This window comes from Bacillus rossius (genome assembly GCF_032445375.1).
Source record: "Bacillus rossius redtenbacheri isolate Brsri chromosome 4 unlocalized genomic scaffold, Brsri_v3 Brsri_v3_scf4_2, whole genome shotgun sequence".
Lineage (NCBI taxonomy): Eukaryota > Metazoa > Arthropoda > Insecta > Phasmatodea > Bacillidae > Bacillus > Bacillus rossius.
This window is the reverse complement of record NW_026962011.1, coordinates 48,761,914-48,781,405: the sequence shown is the minus strand read 5'-3', so window position 1 is coordinate 48,781,405 and position 19,492 is coordinate 48,761,914. Positions and strand designations below refer to the sequence as shown.

General features: G+C 36.6%; 1 protein-coding gene across 1 annotated transcript in view; it reads right to left on the bottom strand.

Annotated features, from left to right (window-relative positions):
* Positions 1 to 19,119, bottom strand: part of LOC134542072 (stress-induced-phosphoprotein 1) — a 29,262-nt gene extending 10,143 nt beyond the window's left edge. Inside the window, exons 1-8 of the mRNA XM_063385981.1 lie at positions 18,985 to 19,119; positions 14,868 to 15,077; positions 10,350 to 10,636; positions 8,553 to 8,763; positions 7,279 to 7,405; positions 3,632 to 3,774; positions 1,086 to 1,263; positions 121 to 282 (exon numbers count right to left, since the gene is read on the bottom strand). Coding sequence (XP_063242051.1) covers positions 121 to 282; positions 1,086 to 1,263; positions 3,632 to 3,774; positions 7,279 to 7,405; positions 8,553 to 8,763; positions 10,350 to 10,636; positions 14,868 to 15,077; positions 18,985 to 18,993 — 1,327 coding nt within the window. The 5' untranslated portion in view covers positions 18,994 to 19,119. The remainder of the gene's footprint in view (positions 1 to 120; positions 283 to 1,085; positions 1,264 to 3,631; positions 3,775 to 7,278; positions 7,406 to 8,552; positions 8,764 to 10,349; positions 10,637 to 14,867; positions 15,078 to 18,984) is intronic.
* Positions 19,120 to 19,492: the final 373 nt, after the last annotated feature.

Sequence of the window (19,492 nt, the reverse complement as noted above, 5' to 3'; positions counted from 1 at the left end):
TGCTGATACTAACCCAACTGGCTCGATAACGGAAGGGAGGAGGGAGGAGGGAGGAGCGAGGAGGGAGGGAGGGAGGGAGGGAGGGAGGGAGGAGGGAGGAGGGAGGAGGGAGGCACTTACTGAATTTGGGGTCCAGCTCCAGACACTTGTCACAGTCGCGGAGGCCCAGGTCGAACGCAGCCAGCTTGGTGTAGCACGCTGCCCGGTTGCTGTAGTACTTGGGGTCGTCCGGGTTGCGCTTGATCGCCTCCGTGTAGTGCTTGACGGCAGTGGCATAGTCCCCTGCAACACCGCATTTCCAACATACCTGCTCAAAATAAACCCAACGTGTTTTAAATTAAGATGTCTGCAAGAAGTGTTCATGATGGGAATGTTTAAATAATTTCTCTCTTGTTCGGAGATATGAACACACACACAACATCACACTTATGAGTTCCTACGGTGAGCTATACAAATCCCGGCGCTAAGTGGCCATTACGGCCAACTTCTCCTTGCTGGCTACGTAACTTCAGCCAAGATACCAATATGTCACCACACAGTGCTTTCAAAAAAACATCGGAAAATTTTCTTGTTACAAAATCTTGTTGCACGTAAACGACTGGGACCGAGAAACCAGGACAGCATTTACACTAGTGATTTTTTTTTTTATATGTGGTGAACAGCACAAAGTGCACATTGAATGGTGTTACTGCTTTCAACATTTACCAAAATACAATCTTTACTAATCAGTTTCTGCATGCATTGTTTATTTAAATAGCTAGTACTTAATACTAACAACCTTTTAATATACTAATAATAATAATAATAATAATAAATAATAATAAATAATAATAATAATAATAAAGAAACCTTCTGTAACTACTTCAGATCAATTCGAATTAATCTAGACATGATTCATCTGCATAAATACTGAAATCTACTCGACTCGAATCCAAAATTTGCAGACTCGTTCATTCATAGTTTTAACACAGAAAAAAAGAAAGAAAAGAAAAAATATATATATAGGCACATATACAGACACACACACAACACACACATATATTCAGCCAATAAAAAACACTCTACTATTGCAACCACGCACTCACCACGCTTGAAGAGCTCATTGCCCTTTTCCTTCTCCTCCTCTGCCAGCTCGGGGTTTATGTAGGCCCGCCTCTCTTCGTCCTTGATCATCTTCTCCACGTCCGAGAGAAGAGACTTCACCTCCGGGGTGCGGTGTTCCGACAGGGATTTCTCAAAGGCGGCCTTCGCACTAGTTAAATTCTGCAACACATCCCCATTTAGAATGGAAATAATGATTTTATGAATTCGCCGGTCCAATCCTCGAACTCAATAGAATCTATAGTATAGTATCTGAGAGAAGTAATATTTCAGAGGAAAAAATAAAAATATTGGAGGAAATTAGATTCAAAAATATACCATTACCGTTGTAATGTTTCAAGACCCTGCCCTCCTAAATAAATAATTTTCTTTTAAACTTATTTTTTGTATATGTAAATATTAATAAGTCAATGTCTTTTGAATGATGTATAAGTTATGAAACAGTATAATCAGATGTTAGGGATACTAATATATGTTATTTTCACTTGCTATGTTTTTAAGAAGGTATTTATTATTTTATTATACATTTTCAATCAATACTATTTTTTATGTAATTATTCACAAAGAAGTCGCTGTACTAGAATTTTACCTGTTTAGGCCTACTTTTTCAGGTTTTTCTCAATAAGTTTAATTTTGTAAAGTAATTCGTATTATGATTATTGTTATTAATTTTAATTAACGTGTTGCAATATAATTACAGATCACGGGACTGTGTCTGGGAGAGAGGCATGAGAGGCCTGTAAGTGAGAAAGAAACAGTGCTTCCCCGCCAACCGAGATAAAGACGGTAATTTCCCCACTGCGTGGGAACTGAGTGATAACTGATGTCTCACGGTGTGGGAGAGAGAACGAGAATGGGAGTCCCCGATTTTGATGTGAAATTGAAAAGAGACAGATCAAGGGAAGCCCAGAGTTCTGTGTGTACAAAGTTTTTTCATGTATTGTAACTTGTTCTGTGATTGGCTTGTATCTGTAGCATGAATGAAGCGTGAGTATGATTGGTCGGTGAGGTCATGTGACGTCTACTCCCTGCGTGGAGGAGAGTGGCAGGATTTCACCAGTTGTCTGCCGATTGCTGCACCAGTAGGTCGCGTTCGGTGGCTTCTCGCCAAATTATGAAGTAATTTGCTAATAGATCATTTAACGTGGGTGGTCAGAGCCATACCGAGTATTAAATTAACCTAATTTTTTTATATATTTCTTTCGGACATGATTTAGAAATTGCGGCCACCTTCGTCGGCATTTGGCTCGGGGTGAAATTCGGGTTTCGCTGGATGCGGCCACGTTTGAGGCCGCACTGACTTCATGTATTTGCAGCAAAACATTACTGAAGGACGCTATTTTTTCTGTTAATTCTCATCACGCGAACTACGAGCAATTTTCGACAGTCAGATATACATGTGGAACGAGTGAATGAACCATTGGAAGTGTTTGGATTCGTCGGGGCATTCTATTTGAAAAAATAAAAACAACAAAATTACAATCAGCATTGAACATCTGTTTATTTTTTGTATATAACGAAACGTTATACCGTCTATGAAATTCACCAAGTCTATTTTTGTTTTTCTCTGTATATATGATTACCATTCACCAAGATTATGCTTTTATAATTGTAATATATTATTAAAATAAAATGATAATAATCATTTTTGTACATGATTTTAATTTTGACCTTTGAGACTAAGTGATCCAAATTTGAGTTCTGGATACAAAATATTCAGGACTTGACCTTTCCCTAGTTTAAGTATCACCTATTTAGCTAATTAGAAAAAACTAAAATTAGTAAATTTCTGACCATATGGCTAAACTCAAAACAATTTTAAAAAACTGTAAAGCAATAGCTTTCAAACACTGTACAGGAAAAAATGTACTTCATTTTCTTGATGAATAAATTCACCAGTGACCATGTTTAGGAGATGAAATGTACAGTTAACATTGGTACAATTGCAGAGTTCTTATGTTCAACTGGATAGAGTAGTGATTATTGAATAAATAAGTATATTCCTCATTAACACATAAGAAATTAACAAATTAATTAGAAAACAAATAATTTCCGTAATAATTTCATGAATTGATAAGATTTTGAATTTTTTTTAATATACAGATATGGGTAAATTATGTAAATGCAAGAATAGAAGCAGCATAAGCATGAGGAAAAATTGCAAACTAGAAGAGTAGGACCAAAATAAGTTGCCAGGAACACAACTCAACGTAACCACGATTTTTCTCGTTACCGCGGTTAGATGTTACAGATCATAGCAAGTACCAAAAGACTTGCTCAGTATGCTTTATTTTTAAATTTGACAAACTTGTTACACAAGCTCAAGGACACAAACACGAGATTTCAAACCTACACTGCATAGTTACATAATATGGAAATTATTTATTTTTTATAAAACTATGATTATAAATTACAAATATTGTTACGTACTTAGGTGCCTGCTGTAAAGCACGCCAAACACACATTTATAATTATGCAATCAACTGAAACATACCAAATAAATTCAATAAATAATAAAAAAAAAACTTACACCCATCTTCTTGAATGCATTTCCCATTCGAGTGAAAGCCTTTGCTATTAATTTGAAATCAGCCCTGTTCTCTCGACCAACCTCTACTGCTTTTTCACAGTGCTCAATACACTTTTGGTACTCCTTCTGCTCAAAGTAAACGGCTGGAAAACAGACCATAACATGTATACATCAGAACATTACAAAAATAAATGCTGATTACAATGTACAATGTAGCAACAATAAGAGATAGGTGTGAGCTAAGGACAATTTTTTTTTCTATTTGAATCTTAAATTTTTCTGGTACAATGAAAATGTTGCATATTGAGTGCTTGAGTAGCTGTTTTATCAGTAAAGTTTAATAAGCAACTACCAGGGCTTATACATAAATAGTAACCATAGCTCTCATGCAACTACTGAAACAAACATTCTAGGCTAGGTCTTACACATAATTTTGATTTTTTTTCACTCTCATTTTTACTATTATTTAAGGCCTGTTACTTTTAATTCAACACTATACTTCCTCTTGCTGTCACAAATATTTCCAATTAATTGATGTTTATCAAGTCTAATATAGTAGGATTAAAAAGCAGCGCAAGCGTTCACAACTATTATCACTTTCGTTACTCTTTACATCCATTATATTACATTTGGTGAATATATTTGAAAATATTTGTGACAATATCAAATGCAAAATAGGTATAAACATAAAGTTAAAATTCACAGAAATAGCCCTTAGAGCACAATAATGTTGTGTGAGATTGAGTTTTAATGCAATCCATTAAAATATTTTTTAATTTCCTTACCACTTTTTTTCTAAACATATGCAATATAAAGCAATTACTTCATTATTTAAGAGACAAAAAAAAAAAAGGCATAACATTTTTTTTCTTCAATATATGTATAACTATACACAACATATGCTGGGTATTCAGAAATTGAATACAGTCAAACCTCTATCTATCGAACTCGCATGTACCGATTGTCCGTGTTTATCGTATACTTTCTACGGTCCCGGCAAAAATGCCATACAACTAAGGTTAAAAAAGTCAGCTTGTACCGATGTTCGAATTATCGTTTTGTCCGCATTGATTGTACAAAATATGTGGTCCCTTCACTATAAATTATAATAGATGATCGTTTAACCATAAAGATTTTGCAGAAATAACCATTTCTTAGAAAGAAACAGTCATAAAAACAGTAACGATAGTACATAGAAATAGTAAAAATCACCTTAAATCTGCAGCCATTTTATAATAGCAACGAGTGAACTGTCAACAAACAGTAGTGGTGCCATATTTCTGTGAAATCGACTCGTCACGAAACGTTGCCACTCTTCGACTTGTATTTATGTACGAAACTTTTTCATGTCGGCTAAAATGGTAACGTAAAAAACAAAACATTTTATACCGTACGTATATAAAATCACGTCAAGAATAAATATGTCCCTTATTATGACTGAGCATTGAGACGTCTCGTTTTTAACCCTCACAAGATGAAATAAGCAGAGTCTTGGTAACTGTTTTATACGTATTTTATAATTTCGGAAGTACGGTATTTTACAGTTGACGCATATTTTTTAAACTAACAATTTATTTATGGGGATCGTAAATAATTAATTAGTGGTATCAAGACATCAAGATGAACGTAAACTTGAACATGTCACGGCAGCGAGAAAACTGGTGCGTATACCAATAAACTGGTGTTAGAACTGGACAAAACTGGTACACGGGAGGTGAAGCTTATAATTTTTTCCGCTAAGCTTGCATCTATTGGCTGGCTGCTGATGGAACGTCACGAGTCTGGGCGGAGCATTGAGTGAGTTATACTGCGCATGCGCAGCTCAGACAACAGAGAGAGCCAGCCGGCGGCTACGCCGCGCCGTAACAACAGCTGATAAGAGTACAATGACCTTTCTCCGCACATGGCGCGCTATTGACGGTAAATTTACATTAATTTGCGGCCTTTTTTTTTAAATATTTTTACTGTGGCGCAATGCGTATGTGTAATGTAGCCCGTATTTGTTCTGAACGCTACAGGATACAACTGTATTTTAATTAACTTTAACGTATTTCTTACAATTTTTCATATTTTTTAACTTTTTTTCCTTCGAAAATCTGTACGTATGACTGAGGTGTACATACGAACCGGGGGCCATACGAGCGAGGTTTTACTGTAGTTGAGAACACTTGATGAACAAATTAGGATTATTGAATAACTTGAAATCGAATTGTAGGTCTGCTGTGCATAGGATATGCTTTTTTACTTTTTTTAAGTGTAAATTGAATTAATTAAAATGCTTCCATTTTTATTATTTTTTCAATTGATTAAACTTTAATGACAAGTAACTGATATATTTCTGACACTAATTTTGAGGTTGAAATATTTTTTTCAAAACCTAAGAGTGAAGTCCACATCTATTGAATGTCCGCATCTACTGAATTTTTTTGTTGGTCCCCTGAAAAACGATAGATAGAGGTTTGACTGTATACAGAATATGAGAAATTATCTGAATTTACAAACACAAATTAAAAATTTTCTCCCTGGTTGTTTGGATCTGAAGTTGCAGCTGTCCACAGAGGCTCAAAGTCGATAGGACCTGCAATATTACAGTGGGCTCCAAACCATCAGGGTAACGACTCTTCGTGAACTTAGTGATGCCAGGGTGTTGATATGAAAGCCACGACCCATGCCACATGAGTGACCATGGCTATGGAGAACCCTCTAACTGTTAGTAAATATGTATATATTTTATTAAATGAAAAAAATAAACTTCTGTTAAATTTAATAAAATTAACTTGTTGTAGAGTTTTTTTATTCCAAAGTAAAAAGGTTTTACAACAAGAGTTAAATTTGAGTGCACCATTTAAAAGAAGTCACTACTCTTTTTTTCACTTCCCATTAACAACATTATAGTGTGTGACAAAGTAATTAACATCCTAAACACCAAACGATGACAACTACCAAAGAAACTTAAAATGATTCAAGATTGTTTCTCAAAGCATAAGTGTTCTCTCTTTGAACTCCTACGTCATACCAGGTTTGACATGTTTAAGTTTTAGTTCCAATGCTCTGTAGAGTCTGACTCTCCAATATCTTATATCATGTGATGTTGCATGCAATATGAAGCAAGGAATAGGAGCGTTAGACTATAAAAAGGATTAAATAGGAAACTAATAACGGCAACTAATAACGGAAACTGATAACTTCCTTGTGCGAAGGGTTAGGATTAACATTCTGAAAAATTATTGATCAGCTCATAGAAACAAGTTTGTATTTGTGACACTATAAAGTCTAAAGAAATCAACAAATACAAATTTACTGCCACATATTCCACAAGACTAAATCCATCACAATGTTCAAATACCATTTTTAGAGAGATGAATTTGAGGCAGTTTCTTGGTTTTTCAAACTCCCGTCAAGTTATAACTATAAAAATTTGCAGGAAAAACTAAAATGGGACCTAATTACAAAAGTACCTCACTAATAATTTCTTACTTTCAAGTAGCCTATTTATTTTCAAATCCCGATAAGCCTTTTAAATTTATTAACAGTTTAGTATAACCTACTTTCATTTTGATTACAAAGAACTCTAACTGTAGGTTTGAACAGGTATTTTGTTAGGAGACTGCACCAAATAACTGCAAACGCTTCTTGCATCAACTCACCTGCGATATTGTTTAGGAATGTTATCTCATTCCCATTCAGTTCCACTGCCTTGTTATAGTGCTTCAGGGCTGCCTCAAAATTCTTCTTCTTGTAGGCTTCATTTCCGAGCTCCTTCTCCCGCAATGCCTGCAATTTCCATCTGAATTTTACTATTTCAAATTTTAAAAAAATCACACTATTGTTAAAAACCACTACTTGAAAGAATTGCATATAAAAATAAAATATCTATAAAAATTGTATTTCCCAAACAGGAACTGCAAAGTTTAACGTATGCACACTAGTGATGCCACTGCAATCACAAAGCAAAAGTACAATAATGGAAAACCGGAAAAAAAATAAAAATTAAACAGAATCCTCCCATTAAATAATCTAAACTGAACTAAAAATAAAACCATGATATCTTGTTCCCAACAATGACTGTTTTCTCGCATAAACGTCACACATTTTATTCTAAAATCAAGTTTGAAAAGTAGGGGTGCAACAATTATGCAAGAAAAAAAAAATTTGTTTGATAAATTTATTTATGAAAACAAAACCCATTCATGGAATATATGTTTATTTAAAAAGTGAAGTTTAAAAGAGCACGCCAAACAATTTAAATTAATAAGTCATGCAACAAAAACCTTTCAACTTTAAATAGGAAGACCAAAACTGTGACGCGAACGCAAGCCACTTGAATCTGTGACGTGAAGTAATGCGAAATTATGGTCGTTGCACACACTTCCCACGAAAGAGTGCGGGCCATCAAATGTAGTTAACTCAGCATTCGACAGAGCGCGCGCGTTGCATGCAATTGGCGAGATATCGATGTTCGACTACGTGTGCGCGCTCTATACGGGAAGCAACATAACCAAACACGAATGATGCCAACTAGCGCTTTCTAGATTATTGTAAATGGTACATCGCGACGACGCAAACCAACAGATAAAGTTTATAACGTTTAAAAAATCTTTAAAGGAAAATTTACACGTCAGACAACTTCGAATTTCCGTTAATTAAATAAGTACATGGCAATGTCCGAATTAATATTAGATTTCTACTTTAAAATACATAGTTTTATACGGAAAAGATACCTACACAAAGCTCTCGGCATCTAATAGCGGGACCAAAACAACATGCGATGTTTACGTGAGAAGTTTATTTATCCCAATTTTAATGGCGAGTGTGACGATTATGTGATAAAAGAGGGTAGTTACTGCTCAATGGTTGTCAAACTAGCCATCAAGATGTAGAATGGAAAACGGGATGAAAAGAAAAAAATAAAACCACACACCTGACGCTGTTCGCTTGTCAGATCCTGGTCCATCTGCTCAACCTTGGCCTTGGGGGCGGCCTGCGACGGGGGCGGGGGCGGGGGGCGGGCGGTGGTCGGCGAAGGGGGCGGCGGAGAGGTGTCCATGTCCTCGTCAGCTGCCCCCTTGCCCAGGTTCATCCCCAGCAGCACGCTCAGCGTGGTCAGCACTCGCGGGTCGTTCAGCTTCATGCTGCACACGTTTTTGAAAATTATTTGCCTACTTATTCCCTACAGCCTTCAATCACGGAGGGTACCATAAAGCTATCGAACATGTTATCTGCACAAAAATCTTTGTAATATTCACAGTTTACATGTCCAAAAGTTCAATAAACACAAAGTGAGACATTGATAAAATAAAATATATACTATTTGCAACAGAATAATATGTACATACCTCGGAGAAGAAATAAGTTCCAGAATTTTTTACTTTTAGTTTTGTCAAGATTTCAAAAACAAATTTCAGGACACACACTTGTTACATCAATAACAAATTATAAATTCCATGTGGTATGATGGTATTATATGAACCTTTTTTTTAAAAAAAAAATATCTAATTGGATTAAAAAATTTGGTCGGATTATCAAGGAAAAATTAAATGTGTATGAGTGCTGATTTATTTAAACTTTACTGAAACTTTTAGTAAAAACATATTTAATGGGTTTTGCACGTATCTTCATAAAAATATATGATTATATTATATGAGCTTTACACCGCCTGTTGAAACTACACTGACGTTCAAAACTTTGGAAAAATCGCCATTTCATCATGACTAGAGACCCGGAAATTTCGCGGATTCTTCTGGCCTCAGGACAGAATTCAACGTCATAGGTGTGCTCGACCCATGTTTACTTTCCCATTGGTTTATTTCTTAGCGAGAACATTTAATATCCTTGTTATTTGGGCACTACCTGATTCGCTTACTTCTCTCCTAGCTGGGCGTCGTTGGCTCACGGTCGTAGACGGGCGCGTCCAAACAACTGCGGGCCAATCACGAACACAGTGCGAGAGTGCGAAGGTTTGCATTCTAGCTCGCGGCTAAACGAATCCGCGAAATTTCCGGGTCTCTAATCATGACCATGGTTCAAATGAGCCAGTTACTAAATAAGGTTTTTGAAACATGTCACAAACACTTACAACTCACCCAGACCTGCCAACATTCAAATTTAAAAAATCATGAGGTCCTCGATAAAAATTTTCAGGCCCATAAATACAGGTTAGATATAAAAAACAACAAATGAGAATCTTTAAATTTAAGTGACATACCTGTACATATGTTACATGGTCTCTGCTTCAAAATTTATTTCAACAAATTATAGGTTGCAGATTTAATTTAGTTGAACATAACTTAGCGCTGTCGTGCAGTGATCATGCAGGGCCGCAACTAAAAAAGATGTAAAATAACATTCTGCTCGGGTAACATTATTATCACTGTTCACAGCAAAATTAATTTTTTTTATTGGAAGCAATACACTTCACGTGTTAGTTGTGTTTTTTTGTAGTGACATGTTTCACAATGTCTCCTCTTCCACTATGCGAGATAGAAAAATCAGCAGGGCACACGCTACAAAACGCAAAATTGCTTCCTTTACGTGACTCGAGTATTGATGGCAACTCGTTACTGTAAGCTTTCGTAAAACTTGTTTTGTAACTTTTACAAAAAAAATCTTGGGGCCCCAAAAAATCGTGAGGAAACACTATTTTGGCGTGAGGGCGTGAGATGGACCTTAAAATCGTGAGCCTCAATCCAAAATCGTGAGAGTTGGCAGGTCTGCTCACCCGAAGCTGTTGGGGTTGTCCTGCAGCTCCTTGACCAGCTTGACGTAGTCGGGGTCGTCGAGGTAGGCGCGCGTGCGGGGGTCCATGGCCAGGCGGGCAAACAGGTCGGGCGAGCGGAAGGGGTTGCCGAAGTCGGCCTGGTTGTCCGCCAGCCGTGCCCTCGCCTCCTTCAGGCCGTCCGCCAGCTGCTGGTTGGACGGCTCGTGGCGCAGGCCCTCCTCGTAGGCCGCCACCGACTCGTCCAGGCGCCCCAGGTACGCCAGCACGCTGCCCTTGCGCGAGTAGCCCTGCCCCCGGGCACAAGCAACCCCGCTTCTAGCAACGCTGCCGCGCTGAGTCCGTCCGTACTCGTTCCAGGGAAGGGAGAGGTTTCAACATTTTCCTTGCCATCCCAATTTTGTAAACATTTCAGGCCTAAAGGCCATAAAGTAGTGTGTGTTGTTAGTATTATTACACATGGTGGCCACTCACAGTCACCAAAAATATTCCCTGATTTTTCCCTGATTTCCCTGATTAAAAATTCAAAATTTCCCTGATATTTACAATGACAAAAAAACATACTTTTGATGAAAAAATATAATATTATAGAAAGAGATTACTCATATTTTAGCACCCTGCTGTGTTTTCTTCATTATATACATACGGAAGTTCGTTAAATAACAAATTCATTTTAAATATGTCACTTTACATTATAGAGTCCCGTTCATAATGACCTGCAGTCTGTTTTGTTTTATGTAATAGGGTATTTCAGTGGCGAGCGCTCAAACATTTTTTCACACAACTTTTGATAACTGTTCTTTAATTCATTTTTGAAATGTAACATTTCTAGTTGTGAAATATTCTTAGTTTTAGTACTCTCAACAAGGGATAACAGTACAGTGCAAATTTTACCTTGTGTTTGATTTAAAAATGAAACAACTAATGGATAAATCTTCACTGCATTACAATCAGTACTCCCATCTGTAGCTAAAGCAAATGGTCCACTTACTAAAGATTCAACAGTTTCACTTTAGTTTCACCAGCCATATACAGTAGAACCCCTATTATACACTTTTCAACGGAGGGCACAAAAATGGTGTATGATGCGGGAAAGTGTATGAAAAGGGAATAGCAATAATAACATTTTTTTTCAATCTAGCATACCAGCACAATGTCTGATTAAACTTAAATACATAATGTGTAAATAATTGCATTATATTAATGAAAGATATGAATTCATCATTATATATACATATAATAAAACCACCAGAAATGTAAAATACAGTCCATAACCAAGTAAGGCAGTCCTTTATTGGAGGGGGGGAAAGGTCACCAAGCCTAAATTAGAAATTTAAAAAATTAGGCTATTGTAAAAAGAAAATCAGAAATTTTTGCTTGTTTGTTTCATTTTACAAACAACTTTATGCAACAGAACAATTTTCTATAAAATGTTAACTTGAGAAACGTACAATACAAAACAATCTGATCGTAAGAAAACAATAACAAACGGCTATATTCAGTTCAAAGATTAATGAATGCACAAAATATGAAATCCGTGCCTTGGTAAAGCGTGTTGACCATTTTCATAATCATTGCTAGTTTGCGCCACTAGTCTCGCTCGGTGCTGGCCCTAGATGCTAGTAGCGAGGTGCACAGTCTTCGTGATACTATCCATATCTATGGTGCGATAAAGTTATTTTCTTACGTTTGCAAAGGTAAACAATGAACGTTTTTCAAAATAAAAGCATTAAAACGTATTTTTTTCAGGAGGAATACAACAAATTAATTTGTGAATTTTCGGACTTTTCCGCTATGTAAAAACGTATGAAACGGGAAATTCGTGATTTTATAAGTGTATGTTCCGGGAAAGTAAACCATTGTAATTATAGTACTTTCGGCGGGACCAAAATTAATCGGCGTATGACACGGGAAAATGTATGAAACGGGAAAGTATCATCGAGGTTCTACTGTACTCCATTAAGGCAGATGTTTTTGCTCTCGCACAGCTGTATTTCTGTGCAATATTTGAGTCCGGAAACATAGCTCTATACAAATTACCCGAATGATCGGCTATTGCTATCGGTAAATTGTGTTCTACCAAAAAACTTGTAAACAATAACTCTGCGTTTGTTACTTTCGTTTCTTCAGATGTAGCGAAAAACGACGATATAGATTTATTGCTCGTCACAGCTTTAAAATGTTCTGCATGTTTCTTTGATTCAATATGCCATCCTCAGTCATCCCTTCCACCATGCGCAATCGAAAAGTCACACGTGCATACATTTACCACGTTTCCATGTAGGGTTTAAAACGTTTCGGGTATCCAATTTAGTTTGTGTACGATACCCGTTTCCATGCAATAATTCGATCCAATTTAAAACCAACTTCGATTCGATCGATATATTTGCTTGTTATAAGGGTGGCGTAATTGAAATTTATGTTGGCTCACACGAAATAAATAAAGACGTAAGTAAATAAACACAAACAGGTGATTTGTCATTCTGCTACGTACGTCCGAAATGCATGTACTAACATATATTTTCGCATTTTTGTACCTCCTCCCGCCAAACAGCTTTATTATTTCTCGTTCCCTTACAATTTCCAACAAAACTAACACTTCTTCTGTTGTCCACACATTCCTACTAACACTCGTCATTTTTGAACAACAACCAACAACACACTTTAAGTGTTATAAACAACTGCCGTTGGTAACAAACGCTGTGCGTATTTACTTTCTATCCGTTTCCAATACAATAACCGTTTCCATGCCATTTTCCCTCTGTTCAATCCCATTCCATCCCACAATTTTGGTGTATCGACCTTGAAACTCATAATGTTTTGGAACCCGTTTCCATGGACGTTTTCGAATCGGTAAGTGTTCTTAAAACGTTTTAAACCCGACATGGAAACGTGGTAATTATAAAAAGCGTGGCGTTCCAAAACATTTGAAGATGACAAGCATGGCCATTCTTTTATATAGTTTGGTCGAAAGTTCTGAAGAATAACGTTTTTTTTTTTTTTTTTGCCCCAGATACACATTGTTCTGTCACACACTTCATTTCTACAACCGGCACTGAAGAACACAACACTATTGAACAACATAAAAAAGTTTCACGTCTGTACACACGACAAAAACACTTTGATGAAAAAAAATGGCTTTCAAGAAAGTAAATAACACAAGACAGGTTAGCCAAAGTACCGTACAAAAATTATCGTGATGTAAGTAACTAACAAACGAAAAGACCGAGAATATGTACTAGTTGTATCGTACAACGGACGTAATACAGTACCATTTCTATTACAAAACACAATAATTAATCTACTTATTTCGACAGTAGATGCGCACATTTATCAGTTCCGTTATCTGCGCAACCACGTGATGTATTCGAACTGCGTTCACGAAACACGCACACCAGAAACGGAATTTTTTTTCCGTGACCCAGCAGCACAAAGCCTCGTTTCCGTAATAAACCAGCGATGTTCCGTAATTCCGTAATATTGTGTTAAATCCGTAATAATTACGGAAAATCCGTAATGGTTGGCAGCTCTGCGGAAATATACATGACACAAAAAATTCCCGGTTATTAAAAAAATTCCCTGACATTTCCCTGATAATTCCCGATCAACGTGATTTCCCTGATAAATCCCGGTTTTCCCGGTGAGTGGCCACCCTGTTACAGTTGTACTCATTTTTTTAAAAAAAAAATGTATTCCACACTAAATACTAATGATTACAAGAATTACTATTTGCAGCAGTCGGTCACCGTTGTTAATTGTAGGCATTTCTCTAAATTATATACTAGCTGTGCTTTAAGAAAGCAAAATTTTATTAAAATTAAATGAAAAATTTTATAGCCTAAAAACTGTATAAACGAAGATAGCATATTTTGGTACCCATCTCTATTCCTTAAAGAAATTTTGCCAAGGAAACAATTTAATATAGATCATTTAATTATGATTTTATGGGGTTTTACATAAAACACAAAGATTTTTAAGGCATGGTCACCTCCAAAATATGGTACAGTGGACTCCAAAACAAACTGGGTACCGACTCAGTGCTCCATGAATCGAGTCGTGCCGCTGTGTTGGGATCACACCCACGACTTACCACACGAGCAAGAGACATTAGCGATCACAGCCACAGAGGACCCTATTTAACATGGAATGAACATGTCAAACAAAGTTAGTTCTTAAGTTAAAAAAAACTGAATAAGAGGACTGGAGCGATTGGAAGATAAAAAGTCTGGCAAATGATAACTGAGTTGGCAACAGTCCTTCAAAACTAAAAAAATGTATATGTTGGGCAGTGGTGGCCAACATAACTATTTTCAAGGGCAATAATAATTTACAAAACTAATCAGTGGGCCTGACACCTATCAATAAACATTACATTTCTTACAATAATTTGTTAATGACTTATTATTCTCTACAAAAAAGCATACCTAGTATATCATTTAGTGAAATACCTGCAATTAACAGTGAGTGACTGCTACAAACTAAACTATCGCACGTGGAACATCAGACAGCAGCGACACTCGCCTTGCCCCAGTCCGGCTTCAGCTCGATGGTCTTCTCTGCGTCTTCGAGCGCCTGCAGGTAGCGGCCCGCCTTGGCGTAGGCCGCCGACCGGTTGCTGTACAGCACGTGGTTGCCGGCGTCCAGCGCGATGGCCGCGGAGTAGTGCCGAACCGCTTCCTCGAACTTGCCCGCCTGCAGGGCGGCATTCCCTTGCTCCTTCAGCTCCGTAACCTGTCGCACACACGCCCCGTTTCTCTCACTGCAGATGTCCCCAATGATTTACAGGCATGCAAAATTCGCGGATTCATTTCGCGATAGGCCGGCATCAAAACAACTATAACCTTCGTACCGCTTCTGCGATTGGCCCACATTTTATCCGGGGAACTGTGAGCCAATGGGAAACACTCAACCAAGAAAGTGCCGAATTACGGACAGCCTAATTGAGACGTCTCACGCGACAGTAGCCAATGAACAGGTGTCATTTCCGCGAGTATTTAAAGGACTGCGGAGTCTATCCTAGAGGTCAACGAATCCGCGAATTTTGCAGGTCTCTACCAATGATTAGTGTCATGGGGGAAAAAAAATCATTTTTTTTATAATTTTAGAAATGCTCTACAAATAAGAAATAACCATTAATCTCAATTCTGTTCCAGTAGGAACATAGTGTTGTTGTTGTTGTTGTTGTTGTTGTTGTTTATAACAAGCTTTGCACCTTTGTCTGCAGTCCTCATTGGGGGGAAATCAATTAATTATCTGAATATGAACACACTACGTTTTTCTGTCACGGAGGCAAACACTGAATATGTGTGTGAATGATTAGTACTGAGTATTTATTTGAATATGAACACACTGTTTTTTCTATCACGGAGGCAAACACTGAATATGTGTGTGAATGATTAGTATTGAGTAATTATTTGAATATGAACACACTGCGTTTTCTGTCATGGAGGCAAACACTGATTAGTAACTTTGCAGCTTAAGAAAAATTATTGTAATAAAGCTTTGCTGCGTGTGTCACGTCTTCTGCTGGCAGGATTTGTTTGCATGAACGAGGGAGGCTTGTCTTAGCACGGCTATGAAGCTGTCTCTTTGAGGAAGGGATGGAGGGCATCTCACTGAGTCATGTCAGTGAACCACCACCAAAATCACACTTACCAAAACCTACACTTCATCCATTTAGAATTATGTTCCTCCCTTTCCTCTAACAACTTCAACAAAATATTGGCCTAGCACAGGAAACCATTTCAATTAAAAATTAATATTTTGTAAAAAAAAAAAAAAATTATTGCAAGAGACTTCTTAAAATCTACATATTTTGAAAGTCACTGATTCTCTGCAACAATGTTTTGCCCAAAATCATTTTACAGTCAATTTTTAGCTTTACTTAACCATGCTTGTTCGTTCCCATAGATGTACGTACTTGGAGAAGTCAAACTTTATGATCTGTGCTATAGTAATAAGCATGTGTTAGACAAACTGTGGTGTTAAATCAAGGAGGGTACAATTGTGTGTTTGCTATTTTGTTTACAGTGTTAAGCAATACTGCACTCATAAACTTACATGAATATATAAAATAACCATAAATATATGTACTACCAACTAAAGATCTTTATTTAGGAAAAGCATTCTCACATCTTGAGAGTCTACAAAAAGTGTAAAGTTAAATAGAATAAGAAGAATTAAGTTAAGCATATTAAGCGAATACGTAAATGTTCCCAGAAATTTCATAATATAATTGATTCAAGGATAACGTTATCCCTAATAGAAAACTGTAATGATCTGGGCCAGAAATGTAGGTGGCTACGCCACATTTGAGTACTAGAGCCAAACCATATTTGTATAATTGTCTTAGTCTGAGTGTAGCTCATTTTGGCAGTAGATGGGCCATTCTGAAATGTTTTTGCACCTGGGTTTGAAATAATATTCTTTTAGTTTGACCTTTGAGTCATTGTAATTTATTTTACTATTCTTGTAGCTGTGTAACTTCACCTTCATTCGATACATCAAACATTTAATCTACAAACCTTCTGTGTTCAATAACTTTCAAACATCAACTTTAAAATTTTTGCATATTCAGTTTGTAGCAACAGTAAAGCTCAGTAAATATTTCTTTAATACATAGTATAAATATAAAATAGCCCTTTGGGGTGATTATTAAAGAGAGCCAATTTCCCATAAAAATTGCAATACAAATTCCAATATGATTTATTTTACTTCCTGCCATGTTTTCAGATCATTATCTAAGACAGCATTGTGATACTTTACCTAGTTTACCAGTAATTAAACCTCTTAGAGGAATTAAGTTAATTACATTGAAAAGTGTAAAATCGTAAGACAGTTGGTTATGTTAGCTACAATAAAAATGCTTTATAATAGTGTGGACTGGCCGTTAGGTTAGCAACATTTAAAATTCTTCAAAATTGTGTGAACGGGAAGTTAGGTTAGGTAAGCTAAATATATTACATACTTTCACACTGTGTAAATGATTGGTTAGTTACATTAAAAATACAATACAATATAAAGCACGGTTGGTTACGTTAAGGCCCCTCACACATGATCAGTCCAAACTGACAGCTTGGACATCACAGTTGGAACAGCCATGTGTGTTCCAGGATGGTGGACTGATCAGTGGGAACTGATGGATTGACGGAATGATGGCTTCCCATAAAACTCGGTCCAAACGGCTGTGTGTGGGAACAGCCACTCACCAGTCCAAACAATCAGACCATCAGCTGAATGTTATGGCAGAACTCTTTGATTATACTCTTAGGTTGCTTTTCCAGGTTTTTTTTTTTTTTTTTTTTTTACTTTTTCTAACTAAAATTGCAACTGCAACATCCAAAGTTTCTTCCATATTCTACGATAAAACTATGCATCAAATGGCAACAAAACCATTAAGACTGATCGTACATGAGGAAGGTTTCAGTTCAGTCCAAACTGTCAGTTGACTAAGCAGTCCAAACTGGGAGCTGGATGAATAAGGTGTGGATGACCATTAAGTTAGTTACAGTATATAATGGTAATTCCTAACCAATTGTTGAAATTGTTTTAAAATATTTTTTAATGTAACGAACCTAACATAACTTACTGTCAACACTACTGCAAAATAGGTAAAAGTTCCATAACACATATCCAAGTTAATCCCTTGATCCTGTACATATTGATGCTGGGGTACATGATGCTTGGTTTTAATTACGTAAGTCGACAGATCCTAGACTAAAGAAAAACTTGCAATATAAAAATTAATTATGATCAAATGTTTAATACAAAAATAAAATTCCACGAGAACTGACAATTGTCTGTATTGTGATATTTTTGTTATGTTTAGGACCTGTTGAAGTACATACTAAATCTAAACAGCAAGAATCTGTACCACAGGTTCAATTATACAGAATCACGCCACTAGGATCAAGGAATTAACTTGGAAATGATACATAACAATTACCATAAAATATTTTTTATTTCACTAACCACAGTATTTGTAGGCCTAAAATGTAAAATAACCTCACCTTTCATTAAAATGGTTAATAACTGGTACACCACCATCTAAAAAAATTGTGAAAACCATTTGACAAAAAAGAAATCATTTTTAAATTTTCAATAATTTTATTTCAGAAAACTGGCTCTCCATCAGAACTACACAAAAAAAAATTCGATTATAAATGCTACTGGATAGACTATTTGTTGGAACTGTACCCACGCATTAGGTCCACACTGGTGCCGCATTCTCTAGTATAAGTATGCCCAACACGGCGTATATTGTTTCTCAACCTCCTTGTCTAGATCAGTCCCGTCCTTAATTAACCACTGTCCTACTTCCTACACCGATTCCTTTGTGGACAAGAACATAACCTCAAAAATGAATAATTCATAACCTCATGACATATATATTAATTCAGATGACCGCCACGGTTCAACAACATACAATGCTGTTGGACCAGATACATGCTGCAAACAGTTCACATATAAAACAATTCAAATAACACAAAAACCTTAAATTATAGGAGTGCGATCAACAGTGATATTAACACAAACATTTTGATATACTATATATTTAACAGTCATAATCACAAGTCAGGATTCTTAAGTCCAACAAGATATTTTTACAACAATATAAAATATCAAATTAATTAATTACCTTATCCATTCTCACCGGCAACGCACTAATATCGCTTCTTTTGCTTTGTCACAGAGAATAATCTGGAACCATAGATGCAACAATTCAAATATCCTACCTTCGAGCAATTTCTTGCCAGAAATACAAAATCTAAACGAGGAGACAACCCTAACCATCGACCTTACATCTAGAAAATAAAATATTAATATATCCAGTAATTACCTTAGGTTTCAATTTCATATCAAGAAATAAACGCTCAAAATTAATACTTTTTTTTTTTTACTAGAGACGAAAAATCCGCAACAAGCATTAAAATTTACATATAGGCACTCTTACCTCTGACGTCGACCGCCAATGCTCCTCTGTCGCATAGACCGCTATGCCTCATCAACGTCTCGCAAAAGCGTGTGCACCGAACGCGCCCGTGCGCGCAGCAAAGGGTAGTGCGTGCGACGAGGCGAACGCCATGCAACGAGTGCCGCGCCGGCGGAAGGATCCGGCCGGGTATGGCATATCCTTCCGCCGCACT